General features: G+C 34.7%; 1 protein-coding gene across 1 annotated transcript in view; it reads left to right on the top strand.

Moving 5' to 3' along the window:
* The first annotated feature begins 999 nt into the window (after positions 1-999).
* Positions 1,000-10,771, top strand: part of LOC144977509 (cleavage and polyadenylation specificity factor subunit 5-like) — an 82,483-nt gene continuing 72,711 nt past the window's right edge. Inside the window, exons 1-6 of the mRNA XM_078922808.1 lie at positions 1,000-1,149; positions 5,081-5,281; positions 5,992-6,055; positions 6,336-6,425; positions 8,760-8,835; positions 9,780-9,894. Of these exons, the coding sequence (XP_078778934.1) occupies positions 1,031-1,149; positions 5,081-5,281; positions 5,992-6,055; positions 6,336-6,425; positions 8,760-8,835; positions 9,780-9,894 (665 nt within the window). The 5' untranslated portion in view covers positions 1,000-1,030. The remainder of the gene's footprint in view (positions 1,150-5,080; positions 5,282-5,991; positions 6,056-6,335; positions 6,426-8,759; positions 8,836-9,779; positions 9,895-10,771) is intronic.

Here is a 10,771-nt window from a genome sequence, read left to right as displayed (position 1 = left end):
CCACCCAACACAAAAACAGACATTTCTAACTCAAACAGAAAAGCAACAAGCACATTCTATATATACGTGATACTGCTCGACAATATGAACCATATTATAGAATGTCAAGTTTTTATAGCTATAGCAAAAAGAAATTAAATCTGGATGAGAAAAGTGACGGTTGCATCGTAACAAATGAGACGATTTTCCAATAGGTGGTAAGGAGAGGGTTAACATGTAGGCTATATTTTTTTTTCTTTTCGACATAGACAACGCTGTTAACGGCCGTGTAAGTACTCATTTTACACATGAGCAAGGTGAGAGAATGTGAGTTTTAGAGCCTTTTTCAAGGACTCAACTATGCGCCGCTCAGAACGGGATTTGAACCCAGGACCATTCGATCCGAAGATGAGTGTTATACCACAAGACCACATAACAGCACAAAAGGGAATGGGTGGTGATAGACTCGATACAAAGTTGTTAATCAATGAACCTATTTATTCATCTGAAGACGCCAGATGATTCCTTTCTTATTCGTCTCATTTTGGGACATTTATATTTTGACTATTTGAAATATGTATAACTTTTAATAAGGGTTTTAAAAGTGTTCCAATTAATCGGCATGCGTTCCGATTAACCAGTCGAAAATACGTTGCCACAGACCATGCATCGAGCTCTTCTTAAACGCTGTCACAGACAGATCGTTCAAATTAAACGGCTGTTCTGATAAAGCAGAGTTCCATTTACCGGCTTCGATTATATTATTACCATAGGGTTATGGTTGTTTTTACTTTTTATTTGTTTACATTCCTCATTCTCTTCTTCGATTTATTTATTTATCCATCCATTTATTGATTTTTATATGAATTAAAAAAAAAACAAAAAAAAAAAAACAACAAAAAAAACAAACAAAAAAAAAAACAAAAACAAACAAAACAAACAATCAAACAACAAAACCCACTCCTAGTAAAAACTTTGTTTCGTATATTCGTTTTTCGCTCTATCTGCGCGTCCTTATTTTCAATAGTTTTCAGTTATAACGAATTTAAAGATGGCTACTCACGAGAGAAGACGATCTGACAACAGTAGTGCCGCCGGTTGGCCAAAATACAGCGTCGCTAGACCTCAGCACAATCCATTGGCTCTAACTATCGATAGAACAATAAATCTGTAAGTCGTCCGACAATATTTTAAAGTATTGCCCTTCCAAGAGCCGTCGATTTTCCATATCTCCTCAGAATACGATCTTTTCTTTGTTTATCATCTGTCTCAACTCAACTTTCACTTTCATTTTCTCATTTGTCGTGTCTCTCATACTCATACTCTCATTTACTTTACTTTTACTTTTATTGTTATAATAGTTATTTTAATCGAAATTAAACCAAATGGAAGGTAATTTCATTAATAAATGTTTAAAGATATTTCTGAGGGAATTTCTCCCGAAAATAAAGCTCGCCTGCAGAGTCAACCACAAACCGCACCGCAAGTGCACTGCTGTTTCATTTCAATCACAATCACTGCTGCAGTGATCATAACAGTAACAGCGGACAGATATTATGTTTTTGCACCTTTCACTTTCACGTCAACTTGGCACATGTGGACGTGTAGCTACTTGTTGTATTCTGGTCCGAGAACCTATGTGCTCATTTATATCTAATTGAATTGACAACCGCTGTGACACCTGTCTGGGGATAATAAAAATTCGTTATCCCCAGACACCTGTCTGGGGATAACGAATTTTCATTATCCCCAGACGCATATTTGAAATTCCGCTCTTTTAAACAATTATTCACATTCCGGAACATGGAATGTTTCCAAATGCACATAGAAATAAGGAAAGTTAATAAAATATCTATAAAAACATAAAATTAACCAACATTAAAATCAGTTCTTACTACATATACACAATATGCGTCGACTTCGAAGTGGGTGTCATGGCCGAATGGTTTAGTCGTCTCTCCCTGGAAGTTTGACCAGAATCGACGTTGTGGGTTCGAATCCTGGTAACGTCACTTTTTTTTTTTTTTTTGGTTTAAATTCCGTCTTCTTTTTACAGAACGTTGAAAGGGATAAATGTCCCATCCATCCTCCCCCCCTCTTTTTTTTTTAATATTAAACTCTCTCTCTCTCTCTCTCTCTCTCTCTCTCTCTCTCTCTCTCTCTCTCTCTCTCTCTCTTGGTTTTTTTTTCTAGTTTCTAGCAAATATATTCGTCCCCACTCCGATCTCAAATAGTGTCTAAAAAGAATAAATAATTAAAAAGTAAACAAACAGAAATATTCAGAGAGCGACCAAATGGTCAGATAGAGGATAGATATAATAATTATAATAATAATAATAATAATAATAATAATAACAATTATAATGATAATAGTAATAATAATCATGATAATAATTAATAATCATGATAATAATAATAATAACAATAATAATAGTATGATAATAAGAGTATTAATAATAAAAATAATATTATTATTGATAATAATATAATAATGATTATGATGGTAATAGTAATAATAATAACAATTATTACAATGATTATTATTATTATTATTATTATTATTATTATTATTATTATTATTATTATCATTTGACCAAAACAAAAAAAACAAAACAATAATAGATCTAGACCAAATTAAATAATGAAATAATATTATCGGAGAAATAAAAAATTCAACTGATTAAAAAAACTCTTGCTCGGAACTCGGAACAAAAGTGAAAACAATGAACATCAATTGGGAAGAAAGAAAGAAAAAGTTTAAAAAAAAAAAGGGTGTGTGTGAGGGGGGGGGGGGGGGGGGGGGGGATCGCGACTGGTTCGAATCTGTGCAGCTAAAAGGAGTAAAATGAAAGGTGGCCTAACCCACTGAGCTGTCTATCCACACCGCTATCGGAATTTAAATTTATATATGAGCTAAACATATTTCCACCATTTTTGCTTCCTTGTTTTGGTAGTTATTTTCATCTCTGATCCGAATAAAATTATGTTGTTGGATCTAGTTTTGTGGACGTGTGATACTAAATTATATTGTCTTGTGCGAAGAAGACAGGAAAATAACAGGTGTCGGTTTTGGGCTTTGGGGCGAACAACACCATGGCCTAGGAATTAGTCCGCGAAATAAAAAATAATTCCCGGTCATCCCCAAAATTGTGGCCAGAATGAGCAAATTATAGAAACAAGAGAATATCAATAAAGTTAACAGGTAGGTAGGTAGTGAAAATTTAAATGGTTGGTGGACTATGAACAGATTTGATGATTAACAAATTTCTTCCTGGTTGAAAATAAAAAGTCGAATTGCCAGTTTGACGTTTTCAGATCAAAGTAACAAAGAAATTTCATTGATCCATTTGCTTTAAAATAATTTTTTTAAAAGAGCTGGATTTGACATTTGATCACTATTTACTTTCATCTTGTGTTAAATATCACTTGATATATTAACTGTTTTGGGACACAACCACTAGTATTTTTTCCAGAATATTTGGTATTTTTCACGCCTAGTTTGGCATTTTGCATAAAATCTTTCTGCCCACTTGCTACATGCGTCTGGGGATAACAAATTTTCTTTATCCCCAGACACCTGTCTGGGGATAACAAAAATTGGTTATCCCCAGAACACCTGTCTGGGGATTACGAATTTTCATTATCCCCAGACTGGCGTCTGGGAATAATGACAGCCATTGACACCAAACGCAATTAATTATGGGCTTGGGGTTTTAGTTAACGGGCGTGATTTACTATTACAATACAGACACAAAATTTTATTTCCATATACATTTTCTTTAGGCCGGCTTATTTCTCTGAGCGCTCAGGAAAATAAACTTGAACTCTATTTCTCCGATCGTCGGCTAGCCTCCAGCAGCTGATGGGTTATGGACGCGATGTCAATGCAAAAGTAAATGCTCAAACAGAGTGGAAAGGGAATTCTCACAAATTATCAAGCTAGCGTTTTTTGGCACATTTTTGACAAAGACAGATTTTATCAAAAAGTTGTGCTTTCGCAAATACTCCATGGCGCGTTCACTTTTGCACTTCGCGATGCACTATCAAAGAGAGAACAGAGGTAAACCTAAATAACAAAGCCAATGTCTCAAGACGGGAACAGAGGTTGAAAGACAGGATAGCACAAACTTAGATAGAAGTCTAACAGAAAGTTGGGAATAAAAGACAGAGCAGAGCGCCTAAGCACTGGCAAAAGAACACTAAAAAAAAAAACACTAAAAAAATGTATACACATTCATCATTCACAGACACTCTTGCAAATAACCCAAAAAATATTGAGAACGGAAACCTTTCGGAGAAATAGAGATCAAGTTTATTTTCCCGAGCATTCGGAGGAATAATCACTTTGTTTTCTTCATTCCAAGAGACCAGTAGCTCCTGGGTTCAAGTCCTGGTCTAAATGGTGTAGAGTTGAATCCTTGGAAAAGACTCTAATTTCACATTTTTTTTTCACTGAACAGGTTTTTTAAAATGAGTACATGGCTATTGACAGCATTGTCTCTTTTTGAAAAAATAAAATGTATTGTCATCTTATGGGCATCGTATCTCATCCTACATGTTAAGTGATGTTGCTGTTGGCTTGGGCTCCCTTGTAAAGCACTTTAAGGATGTCTAGTGGATATTGCAGACCTGCCTATTTTTACGAAATTTTGGCTCCAATTTCAGAAATGCATGAGCATCTCTAAGTCTAAGTCATCTAAATGTATTGAAAATGAAAGTTGATGCCAGACTTCATAATTTATTGATTTGAAGTGTTATTTAATCCTTGTGAGGGTAAATTGTTGATCTATAGAGTTAACTACTGCCATTTTACTAAAGAACACGGTATGTGCTCTTTGGTTAACATTGCATACTGTGTTTTTAAAAACAACATCAGTATAGTGACTACTATTTTATTTTCCTATGAACTACGAATTAAAAAATTTTCAAGTAGGCAGGTCAGATTTTGCCCTATATAATGCCCAATTTTTTTGATAATGTGTTATGCTTGGATTTTATGTTGTTAATTGATTTAATTACATTTTTGTGAGGAAAATGTTTTTCTCCCAATAAAATAAAAAATCTAAGTTGTTCATTTTCTCTTTGTTGTTTCTGTTCCTAGGTATCCTCTAAGTAACTACACTTTTGGTACCAAAGAGCCTCTGTATGAAAAGGACAGCTCTGTGCCTGCGCGTTTCCAGCGCATGAGGGAGGAGTTTGACAAGATTGGCATGCGTCGATCTGTGGAGGGTGTCCTCATTGTGTATGAACACGGCTTGCCACATGTTTTACTCTTGCAGTTGGGAACCACATTCTTTAAGTTGTAAGTGTTGTTTTTTAAAAACTACTTGTGCTTCTGTCTGGATGAGACTTTGAGGTGGTCTATCTCAATTTATCAAATTAATATATAAAGTGTCGCTATTTGTTCTTGGTTGTATATTTTTTACATTTTTGCGCATTTCCATGTATATATGTATACATTGTCGCCATAGATTCTCAAATTTGTGTTTATTCAATTTTATACATACCACGTCTGTAAACGAATTTCCATTTTTTTGGATGAATAAAGTATATATTATTATTATTATTATTATCTCAAGCGAAATACACTGGTAGTGTGCTTTTGGAATCTACATCTGTTCCCTATTTAAACCACTGCCCTTTGTCTCACTACTTTTTCTCGAATGCTTTTAATTGTAATTCTATAATTTTTTTACTATCCCATTTTCTTTGTTTTTACTGGCACTGAATGACTTAAATGTTTTGCAAGCCCTGTTAAACCCTTAAAAACATAAAATCACAAATTATTTATCTGTAAAGTCCGGAGATTTTATTATTTTCATCAGATGTTCAGAGATCTTAATCCACTTATAATGTCTATTCTTTTGTCACCACAATGGATATGTTCTTTCACATGTTATAGATAGAGCCCTCTTTTTTTTCCTCTGAAAAAGTGATGTTTTTTTAAAAACAAAAGGTTCCAAATGTGCAGGATTTTATTTTGATTATTATAAAATATAATTTTTTCAACAGACCTGGAGGTGAACTTGGTTCGACTGAAGATCAAGTAGAAGGCTTGAAAAGACTTTTAACAGAGGTAAGAAGGAGTGATCAACATTGGCAATAACATGCGTATACTATAGAATTATGACGATTTCCGTTCTTTGTGCTATCTCTGACATCATCCAGATTACAGAAAAGATTGAAAAAAGATATGTAACTAAAACACTACCACACATTTTCTTGTTCAAGTTCAAGGATAGATGGGTGTGTATGATAGAAAATATGTATTAGAAAATCTTAAAATGTAAGAGTGTAGGTTTTTAATTGAAATTTGTACCGATGGAATTAATAATTTCTTGTTCTCGTAACCGCAGACTCTGGGACGTCAAGATGGTGCGGCCATGGAGTGGGTGATCGAGGACACCATTGGCAACTGGTGGAGGCCCAATTTTGAACCTTCTCAGGTGTGTATCTCAATAGAAAAGAAGTGACGTTTTTGTTTCAGTTTACGATAATTTATAATGATATATATATATATATATATATCTACATGATTTTATATAGGCAACAATGGATCAGGGGATTACGATAGCTCTTATCATGATAAGAAAATATATTTTGCAGCCATCATCATATTTTTAAAAAAAGACTGGTCCGTCAGTACCAGACATAAGTATGTTACGTCAGTAACCAGAGTTTATCCTGCTGCCAATAGCATTAAATGGCCATTAGCAATTGTTTGCTATCCTTTTGTCAGGATGCTAGTCTATAGCAATGAACTCTGTGCCAGATCTGACTGGCCCAGCCTCCCCAATCACTGTTTATTTACTAGAGAGAAGGGTCAGATTTTAAAAAATCTCAACCTTGCTTTGGATCAATCCTTGTCCTTCTTTGCATGTAAATTCGTAAAGCTAGTGAGTAGTCTGCCAACTAAGCTATCAGTCTCCCCTCATTATCTTGGCTCCATAGAAGTACAACAGAATTTATATTAAAGATATTAAAGTCCATGTTTTATCTACATGTCATCTTTCGTTTTTAAATACTTACTTACTTATGCCTGTCACTCCTAGTGGAGCATAGGCCATCGACAACAGTCCTCCATCTTCCTCTGTCCTGGGCCATCCTCTCCAACTCTCCCCAGGTGTGTCCCATCCTCTTCAGGTCCGCCTCCAGGTCTCGCCGCCAGGTGTTTCTTCCTCTCGGCTTTCACTACAAAGCGTCATGTGTCGCAAAGACCCTTCCTCTCCCAGAACAGTAGTAATTGGGTTTTCTTTCGTTGACGTTTCTGTAGCGGCTTGTGTTTTCCAGGGTGGAGTTGCTGACCCTACGCCAAACCCTCCTCCTTTCTCATCCGGGCTTGGGACCGGCAATGGCGGAGTTCACAGTTTTAAATACAACGGTGGTGTATTCTCATACCAGCCAACCCTTCCACTTCAGGTGGAATCATTCCTATTTTCACTCTTCCTTTCCGCTATTCCACCATTGTCTCTAAAATTCTGATTTTCAATAATGAAAATAAGAAAGGGAGGCGGGGGGGGGGGGGGGCAAATGTCGTAAAACCCTTTAAAACAAACAAACAAAAGAAAGGGGGGGGGGTAAAAAGGTGATTTTCTTTTTTCCCCATTCCACTACCAAGGTTGCCAATTTTCCATATATTTCCAGAATTCATTTTGTTCTAAGCCATCAGTATATTTTCCAATCACCCGCTAAACAGGGGAAGTAAGAAGTAAATACATAATGTCTTTTTTACAGGGAGTTCAACACTCAGTGTAATATTTGTCTAATAATCAAGTCAATAAGATAAGATAAAATAACACCGAAATGCCTCATGTGTTCGTTCGTCTTCACTTCTTTTTTATCAAAATCAAAAGCCAAAAGTCAACAACATTGCAGTCCAAACAGTTCAGAATAAAGGCAAATTATAATTTCGTAAACAAAGGGAAGTAATACAATAAATTCTTCATTCATCTATATTTTCAACACTCAGAAAGGGGTCCATCTATGTGTTAACGTAAAAGTTCAGTAAATTCTTGCCTCCTGAATTTGCAACCCTGCATTATCTAACACACGTGCAGTTTTGCCAGCTGTGTCAGAATACTGTCTGTATGTGTTTGGTGGCAAAGTTGGTGGTATTTTTGATACAGAATTATTCGTTGATTAAAAATTCCTATTCTTTTTTTATTTTTTTTTTGTCTAAAATTCCTATTTTTTGACTTTCTTATTCCACTTTTGGAATATGTGAAGGATTGGGAGGTCTGTATTCTCTGTTGATTTGTGATGCAGTGTGTGTAGATGAATGTCTTCAGCATTTTTATTTCCATACCATTGATATTAGGTAATGTTATAAATGCAGTGCTGGTGGTTTTTCTCGAATCTGCGGAAATCTGCAATTTTGGGGTCAAAGTCAAAGGAGGATTTTTTTTTTTTTTACTTTAAAAAAAAATTCCATTCCCAACCCCTGATCGATGCATGGGCAGTGAGTTGATGTTTGATAGGACATACAGATGCAGTTTCTCACTCTACCTAGAGTATCAATGATAGTTTATCATCTCAATTGTTCTAAAGGTGGAGGTTAATGCAGTAAAAATGGGGCTTATTATAGGCAATTGTTCTTAATGTTCCTCTTTTTTTCACTTTTAGTCACCATCAGCATTTGAAATGGGTTTAATCCAACCGACTGTGTTAAATTAGAAGTTTGATACACACTTTTAAAATTTTTACTTTTTAATTTTATATGTGTGTGTGTGTGTGTGATATTAATGAGTCTAAATTATAAGTGACGGTTGTTTTTCTTTCAGTACCCATACATTCCTGCTCATATCACAAAACCGAAAGAACACAAGAGGTTATTCCTAGTACAGTTACCGGAGAAAGGTATGCGTTTTTTCTTTTTAATGTTTTTTTTTTTTTTTTAAATTTTCATGTAGCAATGAAATAGTTGTCTTTTATATTTAGCAGTATTTATTTGTGAAACTGTTACACATCAATGCCATATATATTTGATTAAATTAATATAGTTTGTTGTGATTTAAGCTGCTGTTAATGTTGTTTAGTGTTTTGTAATTTTCTCCCGAAGTAATATACTCATTTCGTGACAGTGGCTTATACATCTGTACTCCCAAATCGTCATTGCATAATTTCATAGATGGAACAAAGTTGACTTCACTCGGCTCTTTGTTATTGTTTTTAGCCATTTTTTATTATAAGTTCTTACTTACTGTCTTCTATCCCCCTATATATGTTTTCCAACATGCTTTCTGTCTTTGTCTTGGAATGAGATTACTTGGTTTTGTCCGTGCCCTGGCCGGATTCCCTAGCTGGGAGGGAAACAGTCAAATGTATAGTTAGTGTTTTGGGAGATGATATTTTTTGTCTTCTAATTCATCTCTCTGTTATGCACTGTATTGTTTTATTTACATATTATATATTTGATTTTTAAACATTTGAGTGTGTCTCTCTTAGTTGGGACCTGTGCTTGTGTCTGGATGAGACTTTTACTTTTAGGTGATCTCAAACTAAGTACTTTGATGGTGTGCTCTTGGAATCTGTTTCCTATTTGAACAAATTCCTTAATGTGTTGCAAGCACTGTAGAACCCTTAAAAACAAACAAAACATCTCACTATATTGTATTAATCAGACTTTAAATGTTTAAGGTTTCATGTAGGTACGTTTTATCCAGATGGTGGATGTTGTGGGTTTCTTAGCTAAACGTATAGCATCAATAAAATCAAAATTTATTGTTTTATAGTTTCAAGCTCCAACTTATGTATCATGTACCTCCACACTCTTCTTTTTTTTTTTTAAATTTCTTCTTCAGCATTATTTGCAGTCCCTCGTAACTACAAGCTGGTAGCAGCCCCTCTGTTTGAACTCTACGACAATGCCGCTGGCTATGGACCTATCATCTCTAGTCTGCCTCAGGCCCTAGCCAGGTGAGTTGCGTTAAATTTTCATCATCTAATCTTGTCTTGTCTTTCAATCTAACGGGTTAGGGAGTTTTCTCTTCTGTATCAGTTTTTGTTTCTGAAACTTATCCGAACCAGTGAAATTTGATTTGTTTCTTAAAGGATTTGTCACAAATTATCATTGTTGTAATGCAGAATATTTAGCGTTGGTTTGAGAGTATTTCCATTACAACAATGAGCCCAAAACAATTTGGGTTATCGGCCCCTGTAAAGGAGTTCACATTGATTTTTGTTAGTCTTTCCTATTTTTCCTTCCTCTTCTTCTTCTTCTTCTTCTTCTTCTTCTTCTTCTTCTTCTTCTTCTTCTTCTTCTTCTTCTTCTTCTTCTTCTTCTTCTTCTTCTTCTTCTTCATTTTTTTGCTAATTTTCACTCTCTCTATCTCATCATATTTTCTTATCTGATTTTACTCGTGGTTATTTGATAGAAAAACTTTGATATCCTAAGTTAATTTTTCTCTCTTTGATTTATAACCCAATATATTGAACTCTCGAGTTAACACTTTAAAAAAATTTTTTTTTTTAAATTTTTAGATTAAATTTCATTGTTTAGAATTGTGCCTGGAGTTCATTACGAAGAACACTTTCTTTTTTGATTTCTCCTTATTGACCTTTTTTTTTTTTGGGGGGGGGGGGGTCCCGTTTTTTTTTTCTGGGGTTTTTAAAAATAACAATCATTGTCTTTTATCACTTGTAACATTATCAAATTATACAAAGGCGTTGAGCTGTAATAACAATATTATAATGATAAGAACATTTCTCCAGCACTTTACATCATTTGCATAAAGCTTAACACTGTAGGTAAATTCCTCACACTTAAAGCTCAAGGGCTGTTTCTTAATATTCC

This window comes from Berghia stephanieae, chromosome 7 (assembly GCF_034508935.2).
Source record: "Berghia stephanieae isolate SIO BIC M18660-M18661 chromosome 7, UCSD_Bste_1.3, whole genome shotgun sequence".
Taxonomy (NCBI): Eukaryota; Metazoa; Mollusca; class Gastropoda; order Nudibranchia; family Aeolidiidae; genus Berghia; species Berghia stephanieae.
This window is presented reverse-complemented; position numbering and strand designations above follow the sequence as displayed.